The following is an 18,656-nucleotide window of genomic DNA, read 5'->3' as shown; positions in this document are numbered from 1 at the left end:
ATACATGAAGTGTTTTTCCAAATGTATAAGGGACAAGGTTCCCCTCCTCGTGATGTTTGCCACAGTATCCAGTGAAATAGATTCCTGTACAGGTCCTGGAGTGGGACTAACCCCCCCCCCCCCCTGATAGCGTCCTTGTTTAAAATGCACTAAGTATCAGATGACGCTTTTATTTGAAAGGATAGTATTGTGAGTGGACAAGTCAACCTTGTGTTGATTTCTTGACCCAGAAAAGCCCAAATCGCATGACAATTTGTAGGAAACCGATATAGCTTTTTGATTCTACTGGGTGTGTATGATTTTACGGCAGTTGCCTTTTGGCCAAGAACCTAAAAAACAGTTGGTGGGACCAGTGATCTTTGAAGCTTGAGAGTGGATTCAGTGGATTCGGGATGGACAGTTCTAGTGCCCTTTTTAAGGACCGCAAGTGATTGCAGGGGGACCAGCTTCCCTCTTGTGCCTCTTTCTGCCACCCGGCCCCCATGATATCTGATCCAAATTTAGAGATAGTCATTTTGTTTCAAAAACAATGACCTAATGACCACCCCTCTTTGGTCGGCATCTCCCCCTAGCCCTAGGGGCAATGACCTTAAGTTACGTAAACTACCCATTGCTCAGGTACATTACAGTAAAAAGGGTGACCATGTTTGGCCTTGGTCATCCGATCAGCCAAAAGCTTTGAGAGATCGTTTGCTAGGCCAAGATTCTCCTAATTTCCCAAGGATATACTCTGGAAATGACACTATTACGTAAGTAAATCAAAAGACGATATGTGCAACAGATTTTTCAATTTATTTTTACTAAGTTGCAGCTGCTGCTTCATCATGATCTGCAATGTTTGGGGAATAGTTGGGGAGGGGTGGTCGAAAGGAAACTTCCTGTGAGATTTCGGGGAAGGGTCAGATGGACATCAAATTTTGATTTGGGGGAGGGCGAAGATGTAAATCGAAATGTCATGTGTGTATCCAGGCCGTTGAAATAGCATATATGCAGTGTCTCGGCTACGGCTTGGGGGCCGCAGTTGAAAATTTCAGGCTGTGGGGTGGGGAGGGCAAAGAGACCTAGATTTTGTGTTGGGGGAGTGGTTAAAAATGTTTTCTCCGATCCACCTAAATACTTTTGCGCCATAGGCCCCCTACGGGAATGAGAATCAAGTCACGTCCAAGTAAAGAGATAATCCTAAAGACAAAATGTGGTAGGCTACCATGCTCTCAAAACGCTATTAAATTATCTTTCTACTTTCACGTGTTCTTTCCTGTAATCTTGATTATGAAGATGGTTATATTTTTTGTGCATGTTTTGATAAATAAACCACACTGTACGAAGTGCACGTAGTTTTCAATTAAATACAAGTGGCACTCAAGTCGTTTAGAGTGTCCGAGAAGGAAGAGGGTAGCACCATTCTTATTTGTAAACCTTGATCAGCCTTGGAATAACATTTATTGTTGCCTTCGGTTGATGCTATGGAAAATAAAAAACAGCTTGAAATACAAATGGTTTTTAGTAAACAGAAGTGACGCTGCAGACTTACTCCGATTTGAGGTAAATTTTCGTTTAAAATTTAGCTTCATTACCCATTTTAATGTCTGTTCATTTTAGGGTTCATTTATTTATCTAAAGCGATATCTGCTCTCTCTATGATTGACGTGGTTATTCATTTTATGCCATTTTCGTTTTGGGTTCTGTTGATTTATTTATAGTAATTTCTGTTTCTTTTAATAAATGACTTTATTTCTACTCGTCTTAGGATTTAACATGGTTCTTTACTTTTTCTTTGAAAACTCTTTTTAAGTTAATATCTGGGAAAATAGCTTTACATATGATGGCAGAGTAGTTGTCAAGCCTTTATAATCTACCTCCTATTCTAAATACCTCCGCACACCATAACATATCAGGCAGGGTCGTATGCCAGATTTTTTGTCCTTGGGAGGGGTTTACAGAAAAATTTTGGGAAAGGGGATGCAAAAAAGATGAGGGATTATCAAAGATTCTATGGGTTTACATTTGCAAAAATAGGTTTACGTGTATTTTTGTTACTTTTATGCGAGTTAGGAGGAATAATTTTGGCTGGCTGGTGGGGGGAGGGGGGTTAAACCACGTAATCCCCCTGGATGTGGCTATGATATCAGGAACATCTGTATTTAATAAAATATTTGTAGTAATCAGGACCTATAGTTGACAAAAGTACAAAAGTTAAATCGATTTTATATAGAGAGGGTAGTCCTAGGTCCTGAGTTCCAATGGATGACTAAGATATTATTGCAGTTCCTTTTATCGGATTGAAATAAATTTCGATACTTGTTTATTATCCCGACCATCCTCAAGTTCATGATCTGCGTGAAACCGGTTTCTCTGTCTGCATTCGGAATAATTAGCTTAGTCTCAATGAGATAAACTACTATGCAGGTATATTCTAATTAAATATCTAATTTATAGACTTTGTTAGGTATATATTTTAGGTATATATTTGTTAGGTATATATTTATAGATATTTAATATGATGCATCCTGGGCGGCCTACTTTCCATAATTCTCTGTTGTATTTTTTGTAATTTTGTTACTAGAGTATTATATTTTCATCATATATTGGTATTTCATTAGGATTAACTTAATCTTGCGTCTTTGGTGTGGTCACTATAACATGTAAGCACCAAATATTTAATATAGTTAGGTTTGTTAATATAGTTATTTAATATATTAATGTAGTTATTTAATATATTTAGGATAGTATAGTTAGAGTTTGTTAGGTTAGGTATTCCATGTATTGCGTTCTGGGCGGCCTGCTTTCCATAATTCTCTGCTGTAGTTTCCATAATTGTGTTACTAAAGCATTATATTTTCATCAGATTTTGGTATATTACATTATGATTAGTCTAACTTTACTTCTCGAGTGTGTTCGGGATAATAGACAAGTAACTAGATCACGTTTTAAAAAACCTAATATTTATAATTTGAAAAAAAATGTATCACATTTTTAGGTGTTAAGCTGTTAAAAGGACATTCAGATTTTCAGGGTTGAAGGTCCTTTGGACCTATATATATATATATATATATATATATATATATATATATATATATATATATATATATATATATATATATATATATATATTATATTATATTCCATTTTGTATTAAATTTTCATAATATTTTGGTATATTTCATTAGGATTAACCTAACTTCACCTTTCGGGTGTATACTGAATAATACACTAGTACCAAAAATATAAAGAACAGACCCTCGCCCATACCTCCTCCCTATATTTTTTTATTGACGCCACTGCCTGTGTACGTGCCCTTCTGCAGGAATATTTATTGTACGTGAATAGAATATCTGTTATGTATGTTTATCATATTGAAGACTTGATAAATAGTCTGATGTCCACAAATTACAACTTGCTTCAGAGAATCGTTTTTTCTTTCTTTCTAATTAATTCAAGCGAATCTCCCTGCTGCTTCTATCAGCCACAAAAAGCCTACCATGTTAAATATATATCTGTGTCACAATACTGGCTTGGCTGACTATCCACGGTGTTTTGTTGCCTAAGCTTTTTGCTCATTTAAGCGTAAAACAATTTATGGCTCCGTTGCAATGTACCTGCTGCGTAACTCCGGTAGCCAGACCCGAGATATTTAGATTTTGTCCTACCCTCAGGTATCTTGCATACTTTTAATGGCGTTATCTATAATGGGTACAGTGGGTAGAGGCTTACTTTCCTTTAGGTTTGTCTTATAAGCAGGTTTTGTTTTATTGGGTGTTTAAGTAATATTGCTTTGTACATATTTATGCTTTTGCTAACAATATCTTTTTTGTGACTGAATTTTATGTATAGAAATTGCAGTATTAAATTTTCAAAATGTAGATTAGATTATTTATGATTTGCCAATTAATAGGTGAAAACTAGAAAATACTACCTGGATTAGCTCTAAAAAGTTTGTGGAATGTAATAATGTCAGCTCAAGGACTAGTATTGCTTTACTTGGTTGTCAGAATAAACTATCTATAACTGTGCCGTTACAGAATCGACTATAAATACCTGAAAATGGTTCTCACCTCAGTGTTGTATATATTTCCCTCCGAACATAAAAATTAGCCAAAAATTTTGATTTCTGTTTCTTTTTTAATTTTGTCTAAACGACCTTTAAGGGAGGAACATCAAGGCTTTGAGTCATCGAAACGTGAGGTATGTCCCGAAACCTTCCACTTCACGGGAAAATTATGATTCTCAAGGCTGTGTTCATCATTTTGAAAGCAAGCACAGGGCAATGTCCAATTCACGCGAAAATTATGATTCTCATGCCTGTGTTCATCATTTTGAAAGCAAGCACAGGGCAAGGTCTTCCCTTTCCCGCCCCTTCAAATGATGTTCCTAATGAAAGACCGTTTATTTCACTGCTGGTCTCACAAAATGATTGCTAATGACATATAGTTTTTGCCAACTGCTTTGTCAAGCTTAGCGACCAGATTGGCCCTTGCTTGCAGATGAATAAATTACGAAAAGAAAAAAGAAAGGTATTTTTAATCGTATTTTATTAGGCAACATCTCCAAATTCCTTCAGGGTTTATGGTTTGGAGGGGTTTCCTATTTTAAGGAATATTGTCAAAAGTGCTCGAAGATGTTCTTGTCAGATTAAAACTGAATTTTTTTTTTATTAAATGCTTTAAGGGAAGTGTAGCAGGTACGTTAGTAGGAAAGAGAATCCTCCCCCTCCCAGAGCTCTTAATTTGTACGACTTTTTTTAAACTTACTACATTTTCTGTTATTCGCCAATTACGAAATTGTGCCCCCCTCACAATAAAATCCTGCGTCTGTGCTTAACAAATGCTATTGGAATTTTGAAGCCATTTTACTCATGTAATTTGGGGCGGGGTTCTTACCCCCCCCTTTTTGCTTTAGAAGTTCTATTGATCCCTAATGACCTTGGGGGTGTATAGTAAAATGTTTCGAAAAAAAAAATCTTAATCGGAGGTATACCTTATTATAAGAAGTATTTTTGGGGGACTAATATCTAGGTCTATGATTGACCCGCTTTGTATTTTTTAAAATATCCTGGAATTGGTTCATGTTAGCCTACCCCATCCCATATTCATTTTTTTTTATTTTATAATAAAATTTGATGAGCTAGCTCAGCGTCGAACTGGTTAATCTACACTTGAGCTTATCTGCAATTTTATTTATTAGATTTTTCAAGTTTTTCCGTCTAATTGGCTATTATTACCCAACTTTAGGAATTACTAATTCGGGATTAGTATGCTATTGCACTAAGTAGTGTCTAAACTAAATAAGGGTGTTGGAACCATTGGTCGCAGATTTTTTTTTGAATAGTGCCACTGAATTCTGTACTGAATTAATGATTTGTTTTAAATGCCGCGAAATACTTTTGAGGAGAGATGGGCATCATGCACAAAATATTTAGTGCTGGTGGTCGACCCTAAAACTACCAAGTAGCCTACACTACAAGAAAGTGTCTTACCTTTTCTATATACTTGCTTATGACGTTGTTTATAGGTAATAGGGTAGAGGAGAAACGCTGAGAATTGTCTTCAAGACATCCCAAGAAACATCGGAGGAAAACAGGATGAAATACGGACAGATTGGGCTATTTGGATCTTATGGCCTCGTTTTTTCTTTCCTTTGGTAGAAACCATCTGTCCACCAATTTAGGGTCAATACTAGCGTTAACTTTGTCCCTATTATCAAATTTTATGGTTTGAGGTATGGTAGATGCATTTCGACATCAAATTTTCGAAAGTTGAATTATATAACTGTGTTCTTAGTTGTTTTTTTTTATCATCAGAAACTCTTTATCCCCGCTAAAAATTAGATTACATGCAAAAATGCTAGTGTTCCTCTCTGGTAAAAAAAAATTATATTTTCTATTCTACGGGTATTATCTTATCTCATCAATAACTTCCTTGAAATGACAATCAGTTTGTTCCCAGCTCCCAAGTTTGAAAGTTACTTATTAATAAAAATAGCTGAAAGTAGCACTCCAATTTCATGTTATACCTAAAGAAAGGTGGCATCATCAAAATGGCAGTAAATACACAGACTCTTAAAAGGTCAGGATCGTATTATCTCACCCAGTGACATATGCAGGGGGCCCCCTCCCTAAATCTCCCCGGTTTATTTTAGCACTTCTTATCGGATTATCAACTAACATCTTTTTACTATAATTTTTTCTACTTCACGGTAGGATTAGTTGAAAGAAGATCCAATCCCATAACTTTCTATGATGTGGTTTCAAAGGATGTTTTTTTCAATGTGTGGCTATGGTCTTTCGGCTTGTTCCCTCTTTATAGAACAAAGCTGCAATTTGATAACTTAAAAGCGAAATTATTTCCCGATGTTTTATTTAAAACGTGGATGTGCTTCACAACAGGCGTGCTCTAATTAGATTGGTATACCACTTGTGAGTAACTAACCCAAATACCCTGGGTTGCAATGTTTATTTTAATGAGACAAATGAATTGATGAGTAGGCGATCAAATGTCGTAATTTCAAAATTTTTCTCTTATCTTTTGACTAAATTGGTTGCCAACAATAGAATAGAGTCCCATAAGATTGACATGAAATAAGTGGGTTGAAATAAGACACGATGGATTGGTTGCTTATCTACACAGTCAGGGAAAGAGGAACTACTTGCGAGGTTGTAAAGAGAGATGCTTTGAATAGATTGGGATGGAGAAGGAGCGTTTGTAGCTGTGTTGGCCTCAGACGGCTTGGTACTGCAGTAAGTTGTTAGTAGTGGTAGTAGTGCCGTTTTAATATTGGATCAGATTTAACAATTTGAATATATTTTATGGTTTGGTTATAGAGGTTATATGGTTTGAATATATTTTATGATTTGGTTATATGGTATGGTTATGGTTTGGTTATAGTTTTACGTTTTGGTCAATTTGGGTGTCAAACGACACATTAGACAGGAAACGTGCCATTAAGCCTAGGTATGACACATTTAAAGAGCACATAACCTTATGTATCCAATTCACCTTCGGATTGCATTTCTCTTTTAAATTAATCTTAGTAGATTATTGTGCTTAAAAAAAGCGTAAAATTCACCCTTTGAATTTTTGAATTCGGAAGTTTAAAGATTATTTTCAAAGCCCACATTAATCTATCCGTGTAATGTATTTTATTTTTAAGAAAATGCATTATTTTTCTGAAAAAAATATTTCGGTAACATTTCATGTTAAAGCTAAAGTACTGAGAACATCAAAATGAAAGCTTTTTTTTCTCTTTTTGCAGTTGCCCATTTCTTGTCTATTCATACCAGAAAACCGTGATTTTCTAAGATTATTCTCGGGGTTATTACAAAACTGTAAAGATTTTGGGGCAGTAAAACATATTCATCAATGTTGCCACGCTGAATCGTGAAAATAAATAAGTAAACTTAATAAGTCTAGTTTGACCATGCTTCCTTCCGTGAAAATTCAAACACTAGCACCTTTTTGTTTCCAAACAATAACTGCACCGCCTTCAAAGGAAACCTTTGCTGGTTTTATTTTCATTGTACTTTGTACTTGAAAGGTGTTCCAGATGGAGATTTCTCCCCAATATTGGAAATGTGTGTCCGTGTCCTTTTTCCAATGGCTACCTGAATAAGTTTATAGAATTTGACCCTTATCACCAGAGCGACAGCTAATGTTTTCATCGCCCAGGGACAATATTGGTTCTCCCCCCCCAACACCACCCCCACCATCACTACCATAATATAAACAAATATAAGATTATAATATTGACGGAAAAGTTCTTAGATTGGTGCCCTCTCAGAGGCTGGGGACAGCCGTTCCGCCTTGCCCCCCTCTAGCTACGCCACTGCTAATTATTAATATAATTGGATTTTTCCTAAACAAAACGAACCTTTTGAATGTTTTTCCTGGGAGTTGTTCTTCTGTATATCCGGGAACATTTTTTTGCTATTGAAGTTCATAAATATCAAACGGTTCGTTGTAACGAATTGTAATAAGGAGCCACCCAACTCAATAGTAACCGAAACTCTAAAAACGGAATTTTTATTACAATAGCTACATCAAGAGAATGACATTTAGTGCTGATTTTAAATATATAAGTTTCACCAAGTTTAGACTTACCCATCAAAAGTTACGAGCCTGAGAAAATTTGCCTAATTTTATAAAATAGGGGAGAATACCCCTTAAAAGTCATTGAATCTTAACGAAAATCACGCCATCAGAGTTAGCGTATCAGAGAACCTTACAGTAGAAGTTTCAAGCTCCTATCTACAAAAATGTGAAATTTTGTATTTTTTGCCACAAGATAGATCACGGATGCGTGTTTATTCTTTTTCCCCAGGGGTGATAGTATCGACGCAGTGGTCCTAGAATGTCGCGAAAGAGCTCATTTTAACGGAAAATAAAAGTTCTAGTGGCCTTTTTAAGTGACCGAAAAAATTGGAGGACACCTCCTGCGCTCAAGTTACAAACTTTGACCAGTGTTTACATATTGTAATGGTTATTGGTAAGTGTACAGACGCTTTCAGGGGGATTTTTTGGTTCGGGGGAGGGGAGGGATTTATGCGGGGGGAACTTTCCATGGTGGAAGAAAATTTTCATGAAGGGGGCGGAGGATTTTTTAGCATTAAAAAAAACAATGAAAAAATAAATATGAAAAAGTTTTTTCAACTGAAAGTGAGGAGCAGGGTTAAAAATTAAAACGAACAGAAATTATTACGCATATGAGGGTTTCACCTCCTCCTAATACCTTGCTCTTTACGCTAAAGTAATATTATTAATTTTAACTATTTGTTCCACGACCTTTGTGATTCAGGGGTAATTCTTAAGGAATTGGGACAAAATTTAAGCTTCAGTATAAAGAGCGAGGTATTGACGAGGTGAACCCCCTCATATACGTAATAAAACATACGAATATATAAGTTCGTTACGTAAGTTACGTATATTTTTACTGGTAAAAACGTTCGTAAAAAATTAAAAGTTCTAGTTGTCTTTTTAAATAAACAAAAAATTCGAGGGTAACTAGGCCTACTCCCCCGCTCCTTTTTTCTCAAAATTGTCCGATCAAAATTATGAGAAAGCCATTTAGCCAAGAAATAAACTAATATGCAATTTTCGTTTTAATTATTCATGTGCGAAGAGCCAAAATCAAACATGCATTTATTCAAAAACGCTCATAAATTAAATAAAAAAACAAGTTTTTTATAACTGAAAGTAAGAAGCGACATTAAAACTTAAAACGAACAGAAATTACTCCGTATATGAAAAGGGCTGTTCCCTCCTCAAAGCCCCGCTCTTTACGCTAAAGTTTTTTACTGTTTTAAAGAAGTGGAGTTGAGAGAAAGAGTTAAACTTTAGCGTAAAGAGCGGTGTTAAAAAAAAAACTTTCAGTTTGTTTACTTTCAGCAAAAAAACTTTTTTTTTTATTTGTACGTTGGTTCAAACCGTAAATGGCTTACCATGATATTCAGACACATGAAAAATATTCAATGAAAGTTTGTTTTTAAGATTACATGGCAATCTATGTAATTCTGAATTTGTATTTCAGAAAAAAATTTAGTTACGCTTTGGTGTAAGTCTACGATTTATAATGAAGGCGAAAACCCGAAGCAGTTTGACTACTTTTTTCCCATTACTATCTTCCAAGAGTAATTTTAAAGCATCTTACAAGCCCTGCCTTCATAAAAATTTATTGATTATATAGTAGTGCGCTCGGAAAAATGCAAACGTCTTGTCTTGGTATCTGCAGTAAACGACCTCATGTCTGAAGAATTAATTTTGTGTTTTACGATTTGGTTGGGTAAAAAGCCAACCAGAAAAATGTAGAAATTACCTGAGTTGCACAAAATCTAATATCTGATTCAAATGACTTGAATAAGGATAATGGACAGAACTTTGCAGGATTAAGATTCTTGCAAGGGAGTGATGCTTAATGGATCAATTTTGCGGGTGGGACGGTTAGGGCGGGAAGACGCCTCTTTTCAGAAGGTTCTTAAAAGGGGATTAGGGTGGGATAGTTGTTGCCACCTCATCCGTGATTACGAGTGGTAAGAGTAGAAGCTAATAATGTTATAAAATGAAAGAGATCTGCATGTCAATGTCAGAACACTTACTATCGCCTGTCAAAATTACGGATATTTAGGGTTTGCTTTTGCGGCACTTCTAGTTTTGCTTGACATTGGGGGGGGGGGTGCTGACTTCCCGTCACCTGGTGTAGGCCTACATCTCGAAATGCTAAGTGTGCCGCACAGTTCCACCACAATTGGCACGCGTCACCTGATGTAGGCTACATTTCTAAGAGACAGGAACCCTTCGGCTTGGCGAATAATCATAAAAAAAAAAACAAGCGGTCAATATTTTATCAGACTAATTGATATATGATTGTGATGCGAGGACCTGCGCAAGTCAGCTCACGCAATGAAATGGGGGCGGGGACAAGACTTTAGGTGCGAGTGTAGACCAAATGCAATGTCCAAATGCAGGAAAAGCCGACCGTATTTAGTCCTTGTCTTGGTCGTGCACCGAATTCCAAATTCCTCAAAGCTAAGAAAAATGTAGATATGAAGATTGATTTTTTCAGGGGGGGGGGGGTAGAGCCTATCCTTCGAATTTCTCAAATGTCTGTTAGAGAAAGAGACTTATAACAAATACGAACTATTGGTTTAAGGGCGCAGAAATTTTGGCGGCACCAAATTTCAAATAAATAATGGAACGGTTATAACAACTTTACAATTTTTTATTTTATTTTTATTAAATAAAAGTAAAGGGTGCAGTAATAAATGAAAATAATTTATAAATTATTGATAAAAAAACTAAGTAATTCTTATTAAAAATTTAAATTATCTATAATAATTAGATAATTAATTGAAAAAAATAACTATAAATAAATGATTTTTTATATTTGGCCTATATATTTTGTAGGGGACAGGGAGGGGGCACTAATCAAGATTTTGCCCAGGGCACAGGAAAGACCAGAACCTCCATTGTACCAATGGTAACAATGTGGTAACAACTGATGTTAGGTAATATTTAGCAAGGTGCAGACCAATGACTGCTAATTCTTGAAATTTTGGGATTACACTTTAGAAGTGAGCGTAGCCCATATTGGGCCAGGGAGGACGCCCTCAACTTCTTAGGCCTACCTCCTTTCAAAATAGTGACACCTCCCGAACTTGGATAACTCTAATGCCAGGTGTGTGTAACTTTGTGCAAATGAGCGATTGAAAGAAGACATATAAAAGTGGCTGTCATCCAAAATCAAAGACTACATCGTGTACATATTTTGTGATTTTGAGTTGGATTTGCCATAAACTGTTTGCCGTTTGTGTTTCAATTATTGAAGTAGACAAAACGATACTCATGCATTATTCGGTACACACTCGAAAAATGAAGTTTGATCAGTTTTAATGAAATATACAAAAATATGATGAAAATATAATACTTTAGAAACACATTTCGGCTACATAGTTTGTACATTAGGGGTTGGGGGTAAAGTATAGCGGTTTTGTATGTAAAATGTGTATGGTACATTTTTTTGCATATTATGAAGTAAGAATTGTTTTCTAACTTCACACTATCTAATACTTTTCCCCCACCCTCTCCCTAATGTGCAAATATATAGCCCAAATTATATATTTCCCATCTATTCTGTCTCTTGTCTTTGTTTGTCTCATGCTAAGCTGAAAGAAACTAACGAAGAAACCGGTTATTGTCTTATCTAGATCCAAATTCTTGAGCTTGCACTTGATAATGCACAAGCACCGACAAAACTTCAAGACAACTCTTTTTCGAGTTTGTAAGTAAGCGTCTGTAAACTAGTCAGGCACGTACGCAGGAATTTTTTTTCGGGGGGGGGGGGCAAAACCTTCACAATAGTAGATATAAAGTAGCAATTTTTTATTTAGTAGCTAAATAAATGCAAAAAGCCCGTACATCAGAAAATACAGATTAACTTTTGTCTGTAGTATTGTAGTGGATGGGGGGAAGAAGACTGAAGCCTCAAAAGTACGTTTTATGCTCAGGTTATGTTTATAGCAATTTAGAGCCAGTGATTAATCTATTATATCCCACTGAAATGGAAATTTTAGGTTAACAGTGTAATATGGGTGCTGTGGGGGGTAGTTCTTCTATTGCGAAAACGTTTATTTTAATGAAAATGATAGTTTCCAAAATTGATCCGTTGAAAGCTGTACTTTATCCTGAAAAGGGGGGGGGGGGTAAACACCCTAATATCAAGGGTAATTCTATTTTGCTGTGGAAAGCAAATTCTCCTTACGAAAAAAATAACACTACAATCGCTAATTACTTCAAAGAGGGTAAAAAGTTAGACAGAAAATGAGTTAATAATTGGGCAATGGCTTGACCGGATAATTGAATGCTGTAAAATCCAAAAAAAAGGCGTCACACCTGTATCTAGATTCTTAATAAATGTCATACTTTTGCCAGAAATCGCAAGGAACCATGGGGAAATCAAACATTTCACATTTTTTTTTTGGGGGGGGGCCGAAGGCCCCTCCCCGTGTAGCCTACGTGCCAGAAACTAGTGAAATTTTTCCTGTTATTAATTCATAATTGAAGTTTACTAAAATGATGTTATTTTTTCGTATGTAGGTCTATATGCGTAGCTCATTCTGATTTTGGATGGATGACGCAAGTCTACAATTTGAACTACCGTTCAAAACTTTCCATAAGAAGAGCAGACTTGATATACAAAAATAAGAATACAAAATCCTCTTCATGATTAATGTCATTCTTACGTAACTAATGATGGATTGCGGTCGAGAATTCTAGAACTTTTTCTCTGCTTATGCCGGCATGTCTTTGTTGTCGGTGCTATTTGGCAGCATAATTGCTATATGCATAAAAAACGGCAAAATATTTTATATAAATTAAATTAATAAATCTTATACAGCAATGATCACATTGCAATATTTCCGTGGTCCTTTGCGGCACAAATTTCACGGTAAATGCCTGAGGTAATAAAAGTAATTTGCAATTTATTTAACATATAACTCCATTTTTTAGGTAATTTGCTCGAAAAAACTACGGTTTTATTGAGTGACCAAGAAAATCACTTAGCAAAGAAAATTATGTAGCCTACGTATAAACATAACTTTAACATAACTGTTAGATTTAACATAGTTTAACATAAAAAATAATTAAATTTAAAATATTTTAACATAATTCAAAATAAAAATAATTAAGATAATTTAAATTTTCTAATTTATTTTAACTATTTCTTATTTTGATTTAACATAATTTAAAAGGAAAAATTAACATAACTTTTGTTCGAAGTTATTTGATTATTCAAGCTAGTTCAACAATTTAATTGAAACAATTTAACTTAATCCTAACAATTGAAACAATTTAATGTAAACTTTTCCTGCATGAAAATCTTCAATTTTTCAAGATACGCATGACAAGTGTGACAACCTCATTGCAATACTGATGTATATAAAAATTACGTCACTCACATAATTTTTTATTCTTCTAAAATTAAGGCTCTTAACGAATTTTCGCAAACTTCTATATATATATATATATATATATATATATATATATATATATATATATATATATATATATATATATATATATATATATATATATATATATATATATATATATATATATACATATATATATATATATATATATATATATATATATATATATATATTTATATATTATATATATATATATATATATATATATATATATATATATATATATATATATATATATATATATATATATATATATATATATATATATATATATATATATATATATATATATATTTATATGACTGGGTTGAGATTTTTGTAATCACTGGGTTAATTCGTGGGAGAGTTAGGTATTTGGAGAACTGGCAGTTGCCAATTCAAAAACGGCATATATGATTCGTTAGTGTTTATAACTCCCAGTCAATCAAATGATCTGACAATTTTTTTTTTTTTGCTTGTCGTTCGCCAGTTGTTTTGGCTAGTTTTATAATTAGTTTATGGTGAAAATAGTAAGTACCGTAATTCTAGCCATAAAACATCTTATGAACAGGAACTAGGGCGTATCTAGGATTTTTGTTCGAGGGGAGAATAAAAAAAAACCCGTAAAACGCATCAAAAATTTGTTTACATACACTTTTATTACTCTTTGCAAGTTGAAATAAAATTCGAGGAGGGCGGGGGGGGTCGAACGGGGTACCCCTCTCCCTAGATACGGCCTTGAACAGGAATTATTCTTACTGTTATATATTACTTGTATCATAGATATGTGGGTAACCACAAAGCTTGTTTTCTATATCTATGACAGTTGATTTATATATTTGTATCTGATAAAATGGCTGCTATTCTCTCATGATTTGTAGAAATCCTGTCATCCATATTAAACCGGTCGTTGTTCATCTTTTATTTACCATTACATTTTTGTTTAAACGGAATTTATGAGATTCCTTTTAGAGTCGCTCAACCGTAAAAAAAAAAATGCAGCTGAAAGAGTAGAGGGAATCCATGGCAATTTTCACACAGGTTGGATAAACCTGACGTAATATTCAGGATTCTCCTTGTTGGAAGACGACCATCAAAAATTAGTATTTTTTCGTCTTCTAAAGTAATCGAACAATTCTTAAGCTTTTATTCTTTTAGAATTTGTTGGAACATGTGAAATACACTTAGAACAGTTTCTAGGGTTGGTGGCGCTCGGGGGAAAAACTAATTATAGTACCCCCCCCCCCCCCTCTTGACTCAAATATAGGAAAAAACGGCCCTCCTTAACGCCCTGCTCTTTACGCTAAAGTTTGAGGAGGGGACAGTCCCTTTCATATACGGTACAATTTCTGCTCGTTTTGAGTTTTAATGTCGCTTCTTACTTTCAGTTAAAGAACTTGCTTTTTTTTAAATTTAATACATACATGAAATGGACTTATATGAGTACAAAAAGTAAAGAAAAATTAAATTGGAAACAATAAACAAGAACAAACTCACAAAAAAAAACAATCAAGATATAGAACACAATTAAGATATACAGTTAGGTGTAAAGTCAACAATATTTTTTCGACGCTTACGGAACTTGTCCACAAGCTGGTCCACTTTTGAAGAAATATCAACGACGCCCAAATCTACTCAAAATGTACCGGTTGCGAGTCTAAAGCGGCAACTGCGTTGCAAAGACGGAAGAATAGACATATAATTTTCTTCCACTCAGATATTGTGAAAAATCACCACAAAGTGACCTGGAAGAAGACATATGGGGCGAAAAAAGCGTTGTAAAGTCTCCCCAGGGTTATTTTGTGGCCTTTAACACGAGCAAGCAGCCCGTACGATTTTTTAAGCTTTTCTTTCTACGCTGAGATAGTAAGTGTTTTAGTAGTTGAAACATTTGATCCAAACGAGAGACCTAAATAATTCAGAGAAGACGACGCAGAAATAGTTTCTTGACCAACATTAATAGTAAAGGGAGATTGTTGAGACAAACCATAGACGAGAAGCTCAGTTTTAAGAGGCGACTCGAAGCTGAATCTCATTGAGACAAGAGCATACTGTATTAACTGTATTTTAGAAAACTTGATGATCATCTGATAGTAGAAGGATATCGTCTGCGTAAGAGAGGTGGCTGAAACCAATATGGGGCTCAATTAGAAATGTATAAATATTTTTAGTAACGGTTCGGATGGCATTATTGAAAAGAGCTGGACTAAGCTCAGAGCCTTGTTTGACACCTTTTCGAATAGTGATGGGTTTGCTCAGCTGAATACCCAGCCGCGCCCGTATGGACGCATTACTATATCAGTCCATAAGAGACATCAGAGAAAAGGGTTTATTCCACTACTCAATAGAAAAGGATTAGCACGTGAATGGATAATGGAATCAAACGCCTTTGTAATGTAGATTAAACGAACGTACAGGTTCTTTTTCAGCATCCTATAGCGGTCTAAAATAGCCAAAAATTGCGTGTGCGTTTTGCACGCCCAAGCCTTCCCGAAATCAAAACTGATTGTACCCATGGTCGCACCATGTGTTTATTTCTTGAAAGATCATCTTCTCAAAAATCTTACCAATTGTAGAGCAGATAGTAATTGGTCAGTACGATTCACAAACCTTTGGGTTTTCGCCCTTCTTCAAGACACAGGTAACAAGACCTTCCGAAAGAGCAGTTGGAACATATTGCTGAGAAATACAAGCCTGAAATAATGCGACAAATGCTGCATAAGAAGTGGGGTAGCGGATAGGTGGTGCTCACACAAGTCTATCACCCGAGTAATATCCCCCCCAAAGAACAAAAACAACACTTTTGTCCTTTGTATATCAAACAATGTAATAGGCAGTAATTAGACTCACTCCATATTAAGTTTATATCGGCATCTTCTTGACTGGCCTGCTGAAAAGAAAAAAAAATTCAAGAAGTTTTACTCTTGAAGATTAATAACCTGAGTTAGCATCTTAGTTTCTGTACAATTTTTATCCCAGTTTTACACTTAGAAGGCTTTCCAACAGTTTTGGATAGAATAATCTTTTCTTATTTGATTTATAGGGTTTGGATGCTCATGGAAATCCCCTTCTGACGTTCCACTTCAGAGTTCAGTATTATGTTGACAATCCACTATTTTTCCGGTAAGATATAAACTAAATTACTTATCAATTAAAAGTCATTGATTATTAACTTGACTGTGGCAATTCAAAAGACTGCATGTGAAGCTTTCTGTTACATTTATAGTACTCACCCTATTAAATGAGACGTGATCAATTCATTGGTCGAATCTGCGTTTCTGTATCTCAGTCTTTTCTCAAAATAGTAAAAAAATTTCTATTTTCTCAAAATGTATTATATCTTCTTGTCTCAATGAAAGAATAGTTTGAATTTCGAGCTTTTGAGGTCATAATTATCTTTATCTCGTAATTATCTAGTCCATATAAAAGCCCTTCTTGTACAATTTTTTTTCAATAACAATCGAACAACGCAACACTTTCTTTCGGTCTTTTCACTCCTATAAGATTTTGTTTTTGTAGCAACTACCTCGTGAATTACTGCAACTGAACTGTCTTTGCACCGAGGGGTCATTCTCTCTTATAAATCGTGTAAGCCAGGTTGCGCGTGCCAAGCGTGGCGGAACTGTACCAGGTATTTTTGGGGAGTGAGCCTAGCGTTATTGGGGACTGTGCCAAGCGTTGTTGGGGACTGTGCCAAGTGCGGCGGAACTTGTGGCGCACGTGACGTTCCAAGATGTGCACCAGGTGGTAGGAAATCAGCGCTCCGTCTTGTGCACCCATTCAGTGCTTGTGTAATATCTCCCTCACGCTCAATATAGCTTTTTATAATTAATTGTAATGATTTATTTGAATAAGTGCAGTTTTTTTGCTCTATTGAATGTCTTTGGACAGCAAAATTAATTTTACGCAAGTAATTTGAAAATTCTTAAAATAAGGTCAAAGTCTAGCTGTCTAACTTTCCCTCTCTATACGCCTATGCTGGTTCTATTATATAAAAATTGTTCTAATATAAATGAAAATTTATTATTTAAATATAATATTTTATTTTTGATAAAACAAAATATTTTATCATATAATATATTAAAAGATTCTAAGAGGAAGATTCTAGATAAATCTGCCAAGAATTTTTTTTATCTAGAAAAGTACAAATTGCAGCTTATTGAGCCGTGACGCATAATAAGCAAATAATTAATCTTATTGGTTTCAATAAGCTCTAGTGAGCGCAATTCAATAAATGCTATTGCCTATTGAAGCCAAAAATGACGCAAATTAATTGCAACAACCTTATTGAACGCGGGGCTAATCTGTTTAAAAATAGAAATGAGTAAAAAATTTGTTGCAAGAAGACAAAGGAGAATCACTTACAGAGTTGCGCATTCTCATAGAAACCAAACTTAGTGAAATAGTTACTTGTCGTTCAAACCAAACTGAATAAAAATATTTGTTAGAAGTAATATTTTATGTTAACAATTTTGACTGAGACATATTGGGTCTTTTTTGTGTGGATTTGTGAATTTCTAGTTCACATTTTGATTAAAAAATAATTTTTAGGTAAGAATTTAAAAATAAAAATAAATTGAGTATATATTTGAAACAGACATATGTAGGAATTTATTTGAGAGGGAATACAAATTTGAAAACTACAAAAAAAGAAAACATACGAGAAGGCCCAAATTCTTACGTGAAAAAAATTGTAAAACGTAAAAATTTCAAGCGGACCTCGTATGTTGAAATGCTGTATGTCTATCGGGTTCTGGACAAGGTTGGCAAATCCTGCTAGCCGGCTTGCTAGGTCTTTATACAAAAGATCTAGGGGGAGAATGTTTCAATATATGCGACCTCTTTACTTGAGAAAAGCACTGGAAAAAAATCTAGAACCTGGAGAAAATTCTGCTAGCTTCTCAAAACTTTAAGATGATTTTTCTGAACACTTATCATTGAAAACGCACCACATGTTTGTTATTACTAAATATAGAATATTGTTTTTCTTTGCACAGGGATCGTGTTACACGTTTGCATTTCTATCTTCAACTGAGGGAGAACGTTGTTCACTACAGTCAACCTTGTGGGGAAGAGACATTTCTATTGCTCGCCGCTTTAGCCCTTCAAGCAGATGTTGCTGATTATAGTGAGGAAAAACACCGTGGGCAATACTTTGATTTAAATTGCTACTTACCCAACTGGGTAAGTCCTGTTCAAG

The 18,656-nt window shown here is 34.9% G+C and overlaps 1 protein-coding gene across 1 annotated transcript in view; it reads left to right on the top strand.

Annotated features, from left to right (window-relative positions):
* Positions 1–18,656, top strand: part of LOC136038155 (FERM domain-containing protein 6-like) — a 124,300-nt gene that overhangs the window by 66,595 nt on the left and 39,049 nt on the right. Inside the window, exons 5-6 of the mRNA XM_065721205.1 lie at positions 16,500–16,579; positions 18,454–18,640. Of these exons, the coding sequence (XP_065577277.1) occupies positions 16,500–16,579; positions 18,454–18,640 (267 nt within the window). The remainder of the gene's footprint in view (positions 1–16,499; positions 16,580–18,453; positions 18,641–18,656) is intronic.

Source organism: Artemia franciscana, chromosome 2 (assembly GCF_032884065.1).
Source record: "Artemia franciscana chromosome 2, ASM3288406v1, whole genome shotgun sequence".
NCBI lineage: Eukaryota > Metazoa > Arthropoda > Branchiopoda > Anostraca > Artemiidae > Artemia > Artemia franciscana.
Note: the sequence above shows the minus strand (reverse complement) of the source record. Positions and strands in the feature narration are given on the sequence as shown.